At 43.9% G+C, this 16,543-nt stretch overlaps 1 protein-coding gene across 1 annotated transcript in view; it reads right to left on the reverse strand.

Annotated features, from left to right (window-relative positions):
* Positions 1-16,543, reverse strand: part of otogl (otogelin-like) — a 170,884-nt gene that overhangs the window by 96,497 nt on the left and 57,844 nt on the right. Inside the window, exons 23-25 of the mRNA XM_072483997.1 lie at positions 8,341-8,475; positions 5,020-5,166; positions 3,079-3,198 (exon numbers count right to left, since the gene is read on the reverse strand). Of these exons, the coding sequence (XP_072340098.1) occupies positions 3,079-3,198; positions 5,020-5,166; positions 8,341-8,475 (402 nt within the window). The remainder of the gene's footprint in view (positions 1-3,078; positions 3,199-5,019; positions 5,167-8,340; positions 8,476-16,543) is intronic.

Genomic DNA, 16,543 nt, shown 5'->3' on the forward strand with positions numbered 1-16,543 from the left:
AGGAACATAGATAGGTTAAGTGAGTGGACAAAATGGAGTATAATGTGGGCATAGTGAAATTGTCCATTTTGGCAGAACAATAAAAAAGGTTATTATATAAATGATGAAAGATTAGAGCTCTAAGGTGCAGAGGGATCTGGGTGTCCTAGTGTATCGCAAAAGACTAGTATATAGGTACCGCAATGTATAGGAAAACAAATAGAATGTTGTCATTTATTGTGAGGAGAAATTATTACAAAAGTGGGGATATTATGTTTCAGTTGTACAGGGCAATGGTGAGACCACATCTGGAGTATTGTGTACAGTATTGGTCCCCTTATTCAAGGAAAGATATAAATGTATTAGAAGCAGTTCAGAGAGGTTTACTAGACTAATACCAAGATTGGGCGGGTAATCTTATGAGGAAAAGTTGGAGAGGTCAGGATTTTATTCACTAGAGGTTAGAGTAAGAGGCGACCTGATCCTGAGCAGTATTGATACGGACGATGTGGAGAGGATGTTTCTTCTTGTCGGAGAATCTAGAACTAGAGGATCATTGTTTAAATAAGGGGTCCCTCATTCAAGGTGGAGATGGGGAGAAATGTTTTCCCTGAGGGTTATTAATCTCTGAAATGCTCTTCCTCAAAAGATGGTGGAAGCAGAATATTAGCATATTTTTAAGGCAGAGCTGGATAGATTTTTGATTAACAAGGAGGTGAAATGTTATCGGGACAGGCAGGGATGTGGGGTTGAGGTTACAATCAGATCAGTCACGGTCTTATTGAATGGCAGGCCAGGTTTGAGGGGCCAAGTGGCCTCCTCCTGCTCCTAATCCGTGTGTTTATATGTTGATGTTGCCAACAATGCCCACATCCCAAAAAGTAATCTAAAGAATAACATCCAAGCCACTTCCTATCCTGATTTTGTCAACTTTAAATCCTCAAAGATTGAAAAAAGTTGTATTCACACAAGATCTCACTGCGGAACATGAGCCAGAGGAAGTGGGGAACTATCTGGAATAACTGAGCTTTTATTCAGGTGAGGCAATGCCACCTGAACTGCATTCTAAGCCCAGTTTAATTTCCCTGGTCAGTTTCCTGAACCATCGGAACCCCTGCCACTCGTATTAAATTTTGGACCAAGTTGAAAGCAATTTGAAAATACTTCATCGGTATCTGCAATGGCCGTTAATTGTGCCAGTAAGTAACCGCCCACATCCAATTTGAAAAATACCAACTTTGGCAAGTCCGTTTCTCACCGGCATCCAAATATGCCTGTAGCAAACCCAGATATGGAATTGTTGGAGTTCACTTTATAAACACCTAAATATTCTCTCCAACCCCTTCCCTGACTCAAACTGCTCCAAGTCCACCTGTTCTTTCAGGTTAAAATTTTCCTCGAAACTCCCCCATTGTGTCTATCTAAGGACCATCGGGGAACCAGAGAATCCAGCCCTATATAAGTCATTTGGATGAAGGGACTGAAGGTATGGTTGCTAAATTTGCTGATGAGACAAGGATCAGTCGGAAAGTAAATTGTGAAGAGGGTGTAAGGAGGTGACAAAGGAACATAGATAGGTTAAGTGAGTGGACAAAATGGAGTGTAATGTGGGCATCGTGAAATTGTCTATTTTGGCCCAGGTTCAATCCTACTGGCCACAGCATATAGCACACAGTACCCATATTAGTACAAGAACATTAAATCAGGGTCCCACATTTGCTGCAGGAACATTTTAAACATTACATTAAGATTCCTGCCTGTTTCAACCAGGGAATCTAAGCCGCTGTTGTGAGATCCATTTGGAAATTGAGTTGGGTGGTTCATTTCTAAATAAACTTTCATCCACTGACTCACCTGTTTTGGGCATTAATAGGATAACATGCAGATGAAACTTTAAATCTGATTTTTTTTTGTTGGCTATTTTAACTCTATATAACTCTCTGTAAGCTTAGAAACCTAAAAAGCTTTGAACTGCATTGCTTACATTCAATTTCACGGGCCATTGCCTTTTACAAGCTTTTTGACTGGTAAGTCCAGGCAGTTTCAAAAGGCGGGATTAAGGCTGTTTATTTATATGGCTCAACAGGAGTCCATTAACTCAGAGTAGCAGCTGTTTTTCTAACTGCAACTTTTTTTTAAAAGAGGCTGCCTCTTTATTCTCAAGAACATCCAGGGACTGGGGGGTGGGGGGGTGCGGGTTGGGGGGCCTTGCCAGCAATTCGGGTCGGGGGTGGGCTGCAGCAGCATTCTGTGATCAGGGCATCCTTTAAAAATGACCCACCGATCTCTGAGGAGCAGGACCTGTGAGAGAGATTAGGTCCCACACCTCCCAGGTCTAGCGAGAACTCCCATGTGCCGTTTAATGGAACAGAAAACCCAATCCTAGGTAATAAATATTTCCAAGTGCCATTGAATGGCACATTGAGTTCACTCCTACCACCAGTGGGAATCACTCCAGTATTCCCGTTGTCAGGAGTACTTAGTCTCTTATCGGGAAAATCATGCCCTTTGTCAAAAAAAAGCAAGGGGCGTGTTCTGCACCGTCACTCTGGCTCCAAAGAGATTGAGGTGGGGAGGGGCTGTGCCAGGGCACTGCCCGTCCAAGTCCACCACTACCCGAGGGCTATTGGTCATCCTAACTGTTTCATTTTTTGGAACCAGCAATGAGTCTCGCCGACATTATTTCACGCCGGCAGGGCAGAATATCTGACAACCCTGAAGCAATGCATTAAGCCATTCATGGATATTCAAAATCATGGTAATCCAATTACGTCGCAGACGGGTAATGGGGAAGATCGCAAATTGAGATCTCTTCGCCGCAAATTCCATTGTGGCTCTCTCGCGAGGGTTCGTGGCCATAACAAGATTTGAGCCCACGGCAAACAAGCTGACAAAATTTTCCCGCTATAATGTTAGATTACATTTTAGAGCAATTATTTTTGGCAATTGAAGAGAAGTTCCACATTTCATTTGTTTGAAGGTTTTGTCCTACTCACATTATTCGGAAGATTAAAACAAACGATACAGACCACAATACTGACTCAATGTGTCAAATTTCCTTTCATATTCTATTCTATTTTATGTCCTTGTACTTCTTACCTGTCCAAGAGCCCAGCTATCTCCAAAAGCTTGAGCATTGCTCACCTCCATGTTGTTCGATGTGGTCATGTCATTTGCTGTATTTTTGTCAAAGTTTCCACACAAACCTGTTACTTTACCCTACCAATGATTGAAATGACAACGTGATTATAATACAACAGATCCAAGACAAACTTCAGTCATCAAAGTTCTTTTAATTTGGAAGCTGCACAAGAGATTTGTGAGAAAAAAGGGAGGCCATTTTTCATATTTATTGAATGTTCAGCTTCATTTTTTGAACCATTTTTATGAATTGTTTCTAATAGAGTAAATATACTAGCCGGGATTCTCTGATCCTCAGGCTAAGTGTTGACGCCGTTGTAAATGCTGTCGCGTTTCACGACGGTGTCAACAGGCCCTCAGGAGCAGCCCCTCAGTAGGCCAGCACGGCACAGGAGCGACGCACACCGCTCCAGCTGCCGATACAGGCGTCAAATGGGCGCCGTGGGTCTGCGCTACGACCGGCACGATTGCGCGCAAACACGGTGGCTTCCTTCTCTGTGCCGGCCCCAACGCAACATGGCGTAGGGCTACAGGGGCCGGCGCGGAGCAAAAGAGGCCCCCAGCCCGAGAGGCCGGCCCGCCGATCGGTAGACCCCGATCGCATGCCAGGCCGCACCAGCCCTGTCCCACGGGGGTTTCATTAATTATGGTTTTCTACTGCACTAGAATTTCTAAATGTGCTCGGAGAATAATATCTCTGTGTGTGTTGCACTCATTAGCATCCAATTCTACTATTTAAATAAGTAGAAAGATAACTCGATTGCACCATTTCTTATTAGTAAATCTGCAATCCACTTGGCTGCTTAATAGTAATACAAAAATTAATACTGAACAAACTTTGTGCTACAAATTGCGTGCCAGAGCCTACAAGTAGCCAAAGCAACACATATTTACCACGCTTTGATGTATTTACTCTCAGCTTTGATTCCTCAAGCATAGGTGCTCTGTATCCTAGCAACACTATGGTCTGCACCACAAGCAATATGTTGTGAAGAAAGTTTTAACATAAGTTACATCTGCTGACTTCCAGAATTAATTTTGGAAGCATGGAAAAAAGTTAGTTAGCAGCCACTTCATTGCTAATTATGCACAAAACCACTATTTTAAAATAGTTTTAAACCACTAGTTTAAAAAAAGAAAGGCTTGCAGTTATCTAGTGAATGTTACAACCTTAGGACTTCCCAAAGCACTTTTCAGCCAATGGAATACTTTTGAAGTTAGTCGCCGTTGTACTGTAAGAAATGTCACAACCCATGTAGTGAGGCATTTACTTTCAGCTTTGACCTCTCAACTAAAGATGTACTGTGTTGCAGCAACATGAGGGTCTATTAGCCAGATTATTTTTATATTTAAATGTTCATGTTTGCATATTTTCAAACAACTGTTCTTGTAGATAGCATTATCCTTCTGCAGAATGTATCAAAGACCCATGCCCTATTTTGAAAATCAGAACTGTCCAATGTCTGATATTTTCAATTCAACATATTGGGCTGAATTCTCCGGCCGTTCGCTGGGGGTCAGATTCTCTGGTCCCACCAGCAGCACACCCCCGCCCGTGGGTTTCTTGGCGTCCTGGGGTGGTTTCAATGGGAAATCCCATTGACAAGTGGCTGGACTGGAGAATCCCGTTGCCAGCGAATGGCGCGGCCAAATTCCCCATCCTCGCTGGTAGCGGGAATGGGGCGGACTCACAACAGACGGCATTTACAACGGCGTCAACACTTAGCCTGAGGATCAGAGAATCCCGGCTAGTATATTTACTCTATTAGAAACAATTCATAAAAATGGTTCAAAAAAGGAAGCTGAACATTCCAATAAATATGAAAAATTGTTCTCACTGCTATTTGTAAATGTAATGCACTTTAATTAGGCAAGGTTGAACGTAAAGAAACTACTCACTTGCCACTGAGGTCCAACTTGAATATGAATGGTTGTCTTCTTATCCCAAAAGATTGTAATCTCTTGCACTGGATAATGTACCACTGAGTAATAACCCGCCTTCCACAGCTGGAAATCATACACTTCTCTTCTTACCCCAGATAAACTCTAATAGGAATTCACAACGACAAGTAATATCTTCTGTCAGTTTAGAAGCTGAATGTCTAAATTCTTAACCTATGTCATTAAAGTGTTGGTTGAATTAATTAGCTGTTCATTTGGCACAGTCCTCAAGATAGTGATAGCCTTATTTATGAAAAACTCATTTGCTTCTCAAAACTTATCTCAAAAATTTGCCAACATGTGGCAAAACAATTACAATACTCTATTACATTTTAATTTTTCATAGTCATATAAACATTTTCAGATCGTGTTGACAGATAAGACAGAAAATGATACTTGGATTCTTCTGGTGGAGAAAGCAGACAGAGTTTTATACCAGTTATGTATTTTAGATTGCAGCTACCCTCTAGCATTTCTCACAATAAATCCGTTGAAATATTGTGAAAGACTGAAGTAATCTAATTCAGAATGTAATATCCCACTGGTAAAGTGAAACTGTGCAGCATGGTTAGGTGTGAGGAAGTGGAAGAGAGGTTGTGGGCGAGATTCTCTGACCTCCTCCGTGGATGTCTCATTGAATCCGCCCCATGCCAATGTCCACAGCGGGGCTGTGCCATTTAGCGGGGCATGAACAGCCGGAAGATCTCGCCCATTATTTTTAGACGTGATGGGTTTATGGTAGAATGTGAAGCTGGGAACAAAGTTTGACGGGTAGCAAGCAGACGAAGAGGCTTCAAGAGCTGTGAGCTGAGGTGGACAGTAGAGGAGGAGGGGGATGTAGATATTTGGGACGTGGGAGGCTAGGCAAAGGATTGACTTTTAGACTGAGATAGAACTTGGGGAATTTGGGACAGTGAAATGTCCATCTGTCAGGACTGGAACATGGAGCAGGAGAACCGGTAGTAATCTTTAGGTTAGAAAATGAAAAACGAATAATAACTGATTGAAACTGAGTAGAGGAGAGCAGCAGGTTGGATATGTAGCTGGTCTGTTTCATGTGACAAGTGCATTCAGCATAAAGAACCCTATTATTTTTAAGTAGATATGGTTGCAATGTCTCAATCTGACTGTCAGCAGCAAATGGGTTTGACAGAACATCAGGGATTTGCTTCAGAATCTGAAGTTCAGGTGTAAAACAAAATAAATTAATTACACAATTACAAATTCATTTAAATAAAATGAAAAAAAAGTAACTTATTGTAACAATACAGCCACTCTGGTTACAGGAACACTCATGCATATTCTACACTTTAAACAAATTAAAGTGCTCAGAGGGTGGCTCGGCGGCACAGTGGTTAGCACTGCTGTCTCACGGCGCTGAGGGCCCAGGTTCAATCCCGGCCCCGGGTCACTGTCCGTGTGAAGTTTGCACATTCTCCCCGTGTCTGCGTGGGTCTCATGCCCACAACCCAAAGATGTGCAGGGCAGGTGGATTGGCGGCGCTAAATTGCCCCTTAATTGGAATTCTTTTTTTTAATTTAAATGCTACGATTGTAGAAATATTGTTTTTTCAGTAGTTTTCATAAATTTAGCGCGGTTCATGAAAATGTGTGGCTCAGTTAGGTAAATACCTATCATTATTGAGCCCAATGGAGCAATATGCTCCTCGAGACCCCACAGGAAGTTTGGTGCTCCCTGTTGACAGCAAAGAAAAGAAGCCTGGAGCAATTATTTTGGATCTGAGATGTGTGAAGAAAGTGGTGATAGCGATTATTTTTGTGTAATAGTCTATTTCTTTTAGGTAAAGTGGCGAAAAAGCTGCACAATAAAATAATATTATTATTATTATCATTTATATGGTTAGCACATTTGGATAGAATGTGAAAAATGTCACTTTGTAATGCTGCTAGGAATAATGAACAAGAAAATATTCATGAATTTGGAATTTTACCGATTGTTGTCTCTATTTTCAATATGTTAACCAAATATTGAAATAGCATGGAAACGTGGTACATTCAGTCATCATTGGATTATTATAAAGATTTGATTCCTTCGCTGTTAAGTGAAATGTAATTAATGCTTTAAATTAAATACTTCAAATCCATCTAAAATTTTGACAAGAAGAATCATTTTCATGTGGATGTTAACTGTATAATGACCATCGATGGACACAAGTTTTACGCAGAAGCTCATAGAGCTTAGTTATGATTCAATGTTCTGAATGAGTCACTGGGGTATTAAAACTTCAACAAGCTCTGAGTTTTAATTGCACAGTAATATAAATAAAATCACAGTCATAATTGCTGATAACTTATATTCAAATTAATAGTTCTTCAGAAAAAATGTTTGTATACATTCTGTCATGTTGATACCAAAGCTGAGAATATTAAATATTAAATGCCCTTCAAGATGTAAAAAAGGCATTCAACTCATGCTTACAGGCTCACCTGTTCCTGGACAGTGCGGGAAGATTATCATAGCTATCCCTAGCTCTATCCTCACTGAACATCCAGTCAAAGGTAGTTTCAGTAAGTGCTGCTGAACAGCGATCAGTGGTAGAAACCCTGCCAACTACTTTCCTAATCTTGGAGCGATATGGTCAACAATTGTGATCTCATTTCAACCGTTGCTGAGAGGAAGGGTTGGGGAGGTGGTGGCATAGTGGTATTGTCACTGGAACAGTAAACCAAAAACCCAGGGTAATGCTCTGGAGGCCCAGGTTCAAACCACCACCACCCACCCCCCCCCACCCCCCCGAATTGAACAAAGGCTGTACAGTCAGTAATGCCAAGCAATTATGGACTGCAATCATCCACTGTGCCATCGGAGATAACCATTTTTTTTTGTTTATAAATTTACAATACCCAATTAATGTTTTCCAATTCAGGGGCAATTTAGCGTGGCCAATCCACCTGGCCTGCACATCTTTTGGGTTATGGGGGCAAAACTCACGCAAACAGGGGGAAAATGTGCAAACTCCACACGGACAGTGACCCAGAGCCAGGATCGAACCTGGGACCTCGGCATCATGAGGTAACAGGGCTAACCCACTGCGCCACCGTGCTGCCCTGGAGATAACCATTTAACCTTTCCTGGGTTGTATGTATCTTATAAGCCTACATAAACTGACTCTCACAAATGAGCCACACACAAAAATGTCCATTTCTGGGGGCCTGAGGTAAACATTTTGAAAGTGGAATTTGAACATTTTCTTTTCCCAAGAAAAACTCAAGAAGGAAAATCTGGATTAATTTGTGTTTAGACAAAGTAGTTACTCACTGGCTTCCCGGAATTGTCATTAAAGTAAAGGTGGGTGCCTTCAATAGAAATCATGATGGACTTCATGCAAATGATTCCACTGTCATAGCAATCCATATTCTGAGTGGTTATGGAAACATTCGAACTAGCAGAGCCCTAGAAAACAAATGGACAGATGTATTATCTTCTCCATGATAGCTGTTCACACTTAAAAACTGAATTCATAATTCCTCTGGGCCTAAGTGAACGATTTGTTCTACATTATCACTCCATCGTTCACCTATGCATGGATTTCTCAGGAATCAAAATTTAGAAATGCCTCTTCATCAAACACCAGCTGCTTTTAGAAGCTGAGGCTTTCTCCAGGAGGGATGTAATTGATGACTGGCCAAACAATATGAAGATGAAACATCCAGTTTAGTTAGGGCATACATTAATAGAAATGTAAAATATTCTTTTGAAAAGAAACATGGTTAGCTCATAATTTTGAGGGTCTAAGTAGGGGTGTCCACCCTCCAACACAACTGTTCCCACAATTCTTTAGCTATTTGAGTGGGATGCAACACCATCTCACTCATGATTGGGAATCTTGGATTTTGGTTACCTACAGTGTCGGTCGACTGCGGAAAATGTGGCAATACCAGTGATGTCTGCAGTGAAATGTGTTGCCAGTGAATTGTTAGGTACCATTTGCTAGCTAAACCATGGGCATTTGTTCAAGTACTGCTCTGTGGACTGGCTTGGTTTCCATTATCAGATACATTCTCAGATTTGAACACCCTGGGCGGGATTCTCCGTTGCCGAGTTCCCGATGGCATGGGACACGCATGGTCACACAAATTGTGAACCCGGTTAGCCGTCACTTTCGCCGAGGATCCGTGCCGCTGGCTGGGGGGGGGGGCTTCTGTGAGGGCTGGAAGGACTTGCGGTGGGGAGCCAGGGGGTGGGCTGTTGTGTTGGCGGGTTGTACAGTGCGACCACTGCAGGTCGACAGCCATGCGCATGCGCAGCCCAGGACTCGGCCATTCTCCTGCCGTTCTTGACGCAATCCACGGGCGTTTCACGTGGTGCTGGTTCTAGCCCCGCACCGGTACCGGAATCATTTCATTTTTTTGACATGAATTTCCCACGGTTTCTCCGTTTGAGCCGGTACTTAACCGCAGGGATGGAGAATTCCACCACCTGAATTTGTGGGTGTCGACATACAACTCCCGCTAACGTTCTTTGTCTCTTAGTGTTTCTCAGCTCCATCCATACAGATTCCACATCATCGGAGCTAATATCCTTCCTCGCTATTGCGTTAATTTCCTCTTTAACCAGCAATGCAATCCAACCACCTTTTCCTTTTTGCCTGCCCGTCCTAAATAATGAATACCCCTGGATGTTCAATTCCCATCCCTGGTCACCCTGCAGCCATGTCTCTGTAATTGTGATTATATCATACCCGTTTACATCTATTTGCGTGAGTAATTTATTCACTGTATTGCAAATGCTCCATGCATTAAGTCACAATGGTTTAAGGCTTGTCGTTTTAACATTACGTGTCCCGTTCCCACCACGTTTCACTGTGAGCCTGTTTGTTTCTGGCATTTGATTTCTCTGCCTATTACCTTTCTTATTTCTCCTTCTGTCTTTTGTCATTGTCCGTGTTACCCCCTCCTCTGACTCCTTGTGTAAGTTCCCACCACCCCAGCCATTTTAGTTTAAACCCTCCCAAACAATCTCCCTAGGACATCAGTCCCGGTCCTTCCCAGGTATAACCATCCAGTTTGTTGTTCCACCTCCCCAGGACCAGTCCCAATGCGCCAAGAACCTGAAACCCCCTCACACCATCTCTTCAGCCACATATTCATCCGGCATATCCTGCGTTTTCTGCTCGGACTAGCACATGCACTGGTAGTAATCCTGAGATCACTACCTTTGAGGTCTTACTTTTCAACTTACTTCCTAATTCCTTATATATTGCTTTTAGAACCTCATCCTCTTTTTTTAACCAAATGTCATTTGTACCAATGTGTACCATGACCACTAGCTGTTCACCCTCCAGAATATTATGTAGCTACTTTGAGACATCCTTGACCCTAGCACCAGGGAGGCAATGTACCATCCTGGAGTCTCATTTGCGGCCGCAGAAACACCTATCTATTCCCCGTATAATTGAATCGCGATAACATTTGCATTCCCACATTTTTACTCATTCCTTGTGCAGCAGAGACAATCATGGTACAACAAATTTGACTAAGAGCAAAGAACAAAGAACAAAGAAAAATACAGCATAGGAACAGGCCCTTCGACCCTCCAGGCCTGCGCCGACCATGCTGCCCGTCTAAACTAAAATCTTCCACACTTCCGGGGTCCGTATCCCTCTATTCCCATCCTATTCATGTATTTGTCAAGATGCCCCTTAAACGTCACTATCGTCCTTGCTTCCACCACCTCCTCCGGCAGCGGGTTCCAGGCACCCACTACCCTCTGTGTAAAAAACTTATCTCGTACATCTCCTCTTGTGGTAAACCACTGTTAGTATATTATATGTATTGTGGTAAACTGTTACTGTACTACATGTATTGTGGTGAACCACTGCCTGATGGCTCCGCCTCCCCTCGGGCCTAGTATAAAGGTGGCTGACCTCCGGCTCTACCCCAGTTCGGGATTAGAGGTCAAGAGGCTTTCTGTTTAGCATATTAAAGCCTCAGTTTCGTTCACTACTCGTCTTGTAATTAATTGATGGTACATCACCTCTAAACCTTGGTTGGGTGACCTTTACGACTTCCTGGGATGAGAGAAGATAAAGTATGAGTTAAGGAACTCTTCAGGGGGGGTTTGAGGAAAGGTGGATGATGTTTGTGACCGTGTTTGAGGGGCTGTTCGTCACGGAGTGGGGGGGGATGAAAAGGGGGGGAAATCTGTACAGACTGTATAGTTGATTGTAGGGAAGCATGTTTCCGGGGTGTTTGTTCGCTGTAACCTGTTTTGATACATGTTTGTAATAAAATACATTTTTTTTTAGTGTGCTCTCTCCCACTGCTCATGCACAAAGCTCACTGGTCACCTCTTCTTTGTCATTTAACTCCATGGTCGAAATTTTCCAAATTGTCATTTTCGGCAAGAAAATTGTTGCAATTGCCGATGGCCCCGGTGTTGTGATCCAGACCGCAATTCTCAGACACTTAGAAGAGTTGCTTTTCCCCAAGTGAAACACGCTATGTCTGAAGCATGAAGTGTCAGATTCTCCCGCCCCGGGGGTCAGCTCCGCACTTCAAGGGGGCACTGCATTTAAACAGCTCCACATCATTTGCTCTCATTCAAGCCAGGAGGATGGCAGTGAGGAAATCAGCTCCTTTGTGGAGGGGGCCCTCACCCACATGCTGGTTGCTGTGGAAGAGGGGCAGGCCACAATATACCTGATGTGTTATGTACTCTGGGATAACACAGGCTGCAACTCGATGCAGCTTTGACCAAAAGATACTCCAAACTTTGAAGTAAGTTCAAAGTGATTTATTTAACCATCAGCACAGTTCTCTATGAGTTCGACTCTCCTGCTAATCTTGCTATAGTAACTCAGTCTAACTAACCAGTCTGCTCTAAGCCATGCGGTGGGTGTGATGCTTCTGATCTGCCCCTGTCCTTCTCGCTAAGTGTCGCCTGTGGAAAGAGACAGAGCATGTGTGCCCTGTCCTTATATTGTGTAATGCCCCCTTGTGGTAGTGTCACCTCTGGGTGTCTTGACTACCCATTGGTCGTGCCCTATTATATGTGTTAATTAGTTGTATGTCTGCATGTCATGATGTCTCCGGTGCTCCCTCTAGTGTTTACTTAGTCTTAGTGTATTTACATTAACCCCTTGTGTATTTACAGTGATGCATATCACCACAATACCCTTGGGTTGGCAAGAGGCCCTCCAACAAGGTGAAGAATCCCCCCTGGGAGTTGGTGGCAGCACCGGTCAGTGCCAGCAGCCTGACCAAGAGGACTGGTGTGCAGTGCAGAAAAAGGATGAATGACCTACTCCGATCAGCCAGGGTCAATGAGATCATGGCTCATCTGATATAATCCTCAGCTCCACTTTCCCCATCGCCGTTGATTGTCTTTCTGCTAATTTGTCACAACGATGTGGCATGTGCAACGTGAAATATTAATCACTGCTTTCAGTGGCTGACTGAAAGCTTTGAATGGTTTTTGAAAGGGGAACTATCAGGTGGAACTGCAAGGACATTGCTGTAAAATGGCTGCAGAAATCACCTGACCTACAAATTGACCAAGTTTCTGGAAGCCTCTGAAAATGGATTACAAGGGGACATGTCTAGACAGCTCCCCTGATGGACTTCACACCGGCCATTGTCTGAACATACTGCAAAACAGAAGGACCACAGGCCACAGACCTCCTGACTTTGGAAACCACCAGGAACAAAGAAGGATGAACAAAACTCATTCTGCAAGGAAGGTTCTAAGGACCCCCAATTTGTTTTGATGGCATCTTGATAGCTTTTACAACAGGACAGTAAAGCTCCTTTGTTCATATGGATTGATCTCCATTATGTGCCAATAGTCAGCTGTCAAATGATTGGAATCCCATTATCAAAAGCTATGATTATAACCTTGTATTTTTGTTACAAGAAGGGAGGTCTGCAGAATGTGCCTATAACATCCAGAAGACGGCTTGAGAGTATAACTTATCTCTCTCCCAGTTATTCTCAAGTTTGGACCCTGGGCGGAATTCTCCGTTCCTGAGGCTGAATGTCGGCGCCAACGGAGAATCCACGGGTGATTCATGATGGGACAATTGGCACGAGTCCTTCACCGATTCCGGTACTGGTGAGGGGCTAGCACCGGCACCGCGTGGAACACCCGCTGATCGTGCGGAAAATAGTCGGAGAATCGCCGGGTCCCAGGCTGCGCATGCGCAGGGCTGACGAGCTGCACCGGTCGCGCCAGAAAACATGGTGCTGGAGTGCTGGACCCCCTAATCCACCCACCCCAACCTCACAGCCCTTGGCCACACCTCACCACGCCCCCCGGCCCTAGCAGAAGCCCCCTGGCCAGCGGCACGGATCCCGGAGGGGTGTGGCGGCACTGGACACTGTTCGCAGCCGGCACGCCAGGTTCCCGACCACTGGGACCACACGTGGCCCGCGCTGTTGGGAACTCGGCCCATTGGGGACTGAACATCACCAGTAGACCGGCTGATGACCCGCCCATGGCATTGAGACTGCGAGCGTCCCGATGACGCCAATCTGGAAGGGGGCGGAGCATCACGAACCGGCCTCAAACCGGCACCTGCCCCAATTCCGGCGTTGGAGGCCACGGTTTCTGCATCGGGCTACGGAGAATTCCGCCCCCTATCTCTGCTACATTTTTGAATACATCGCAAGAGATGGAGAATTTTAATCAAAAGAAGTTTCAAATGAAGTAGCATCCATTTCGGATGGATTGCAAAAAAGAAACCAACTTACACTGGTCACAACACTGGAATTTCAAGACCACCAAAGGAATGTTGTTGGAGTGTATATTTCTGTTTTTTCTGATGGATGTTAACTCTGATCAATTCCACCCCCTCCACCCCGTTACTTATCCTGTATTGCATGCTAGTGTGTGCGTGTATATTCCACAGGGTTCAGGATGCATTTTCATCTTTTCAATAAGTCTTACACTTCTACCTGAGTGAGTTTTTAATAAAACAGACTATTTACTTGTTAACTAAAAATAGATTTGGCTGGCTTATTTCTCCATGTAGCTTTGCATACAGTCAAGTACCATGTAGAATTGAAAACAATTGTCTAAAAATTCTAACTCTGTTATAACATAAGAATGGAAAAGAAGAGGACCTTATTCGCTCCTCTGGATTTGGTTGTATCACAGTCTATGAGATTATGGCTGATCTGTGACCTAATTCCATATACCTGGTTTTACTCCATTTTCCTTAATACCTACAGCTAATAAAAATATATAAATCTTGATGCGACCATCAATTCACTCAAGGACTCGTGTTGGAGTAAAACAGTGGTTTTAATTAACTATCAACTTTGCCTGCCTGCGACTGGTACATACTGAGGACAGTCCCACAGGCCAGCTACTCTTATACTCCTTCAAAGGGGCGGAGCCATGGGCTGAGCCCGTACATGCTCCAACATCCTCCAACATCTCCCCCTGTGGGTGAAGCCATACAATGGCCCACAGATAAAACCCACAGGGTTAACAACATAGAACATAACTGGTGAGAACATAACTGGTGAATTAACTGTATTTACATTCACCACAAATCTCACATTCACAATTAACAATCGACCCAGCACCAATTAATGTTTGTGGAACAGAGTTCCAAACTTCTGCTCCCCTCATGTACGCAAACGTTTCCTAACTTTGCACCAGAAAGGTTGAATTCAGCTGTTAGTTTATGTCCCCCAGACCTAAATTCCCCAACCAGCAGAAATAGTTTCTCTATATCCACCTGATCAGTTCCCCTTAATATTATGCGAATCTGGATTATATAGCCCATAACGCTCTAAAATCTGGTGAATACAAACCACCCTGTGCAGGTGATTGGAAAGAAGCTGATGTAGACTGTCCCTGGATCGGAGATACCTGGGCAATTTCCCACATTGTTCAGTACATGCCAGTTTGCCAGTTGGACAGGAACAACATGGCTGGGGTGGCTATCATTGGTACCCAGGTCTTCAACATTACAGGTGGAATGCTCTGTTTAAAGCGGCTTCCAGCAATATTATTCTGCACAGATGTGTCTGGAACATTGCTGCCATGCCCTGAGTGCTCTGCAGCACAGCTTGTAGATTGGTTTGGTGACGATGAAGTCAAGTTATACCAGTTCCTCATCATCTGACGATGGCACTTCTACCTTCCAAAACCCAACTAGGTTAAGTCAGTCTTGGGCACTAGAATCTCCTCCCTTGTAGTACATTCAGTGTTTTCTCGAAGTAATATTCAACATACAGGCTTATTGATAGAGCGGAGGAGTGGGCCTAGGTAGGGTACTCTTTCAGAGGGTCAGTGCAGACTCGATGGACCCAATGGCCTCCTTCTGCACCGCAAGTATTCTATGATTCTTAAAATGACTTTTCTCAAAGACAAATGTTTGACCAATCAAGTAGATTAATCCAAGTTATCGGCTTGGGTGCTGGAGGTAAATCAGCTGATTGACAAAATGCAAGCAAGTTATACATCTGAACTTAATGGTAGGATATCCATTGAGTCTGTAAATCACAACCCAATCCTGGTGAGAACTCAAAGAATTGCTGAAAGTCAGCCCATTAAAGGAACTAGATGGACAGTGTCAGATGTATTGCTCTAAACCAATCAATTCTGAGATTGTCATGTGATCTGTCATATGCTCCTGCGCCAGTAGATGGTAATGTTGTACCACATTCACTCCACACTCACTGGAATGTGTTGCTATTAAAATAATACAATCTGCAAGGTAACAAATTCCACACCTTACCAGAATAATAACACTTCATGCTGGCTGAATGATTTCAGTTTGCAGCTCAGTGCGAAACACGTTGCTGACTGTCTGCATACTGAAGACAGGGACCGGCAGCGTGCATGGATAATATGATACACACCAGCTTCTATATCTTTAAACAGCCCGTCCCTCGTAAAGAGGAGCTGCACTTGTCGCACAGAAGCTGCTGCAGCGTGCCTTTGGGGAGATTGAATGGATGCAAAAGCACAGAAAATGGAGCAACAGGCAAGTGAGAAGGCTGCTAGGTTTTCTGGTGCAGTGCTGGAGGCATTAGTTCAAGAGGTGGGAATGAGCAAAGCTGCATTATTCCTGCAGGTGGGTGGGATATCCTTAAAGGACACTTAGAAGGGAATGAGAGTAGGTTCCCACGGTGGGGGGCAATTCCCCTAAGGATCTGCCAGCAGTGCCAGAAGTTGTTCAATGACCTCACAAGGTTGACCAAGGTCTGTGAATGTATCTCAACATGAAATCTCAAGGTAACTACATCACCCACCTCTCAAGGTGCCAAACCACTGGATCTCATTCAGTCAGCCAGCATCATTCTCACGTAATCCGGATTCAGGTCCTACATTCAGCTACTGCATGTTATCCACCCACACCTACCAATAATACCAGCCTCTCACTCACCTCTCCTTGCAACTATCTGTCTCCTATTCAGCTATGGCAACACATCGTCCAAACACAGTGCAACACAATCTTCTGCCCTCTCTCACTCTGTCAGAACAAATGGTCCTGACCTACAGGGAG

The sequence above is a fragment of the Scyliorhinus torazame genome, chromosome 19 (genome assembly GCF_047496885.1).
Source record: "Scyliorhinus torazame isolate Kashiwa2021f chromosome 19, sScyTor2.1, whole genome shotgun sequence".
Classification (NCBI taxonomy): Eukaryota; Metazoa; Chordata; class Chondrichthyes; order Carcharhiniformes; family Scyliorhinidae; genus Scyliorhinus; species Scyliorhinus torazame.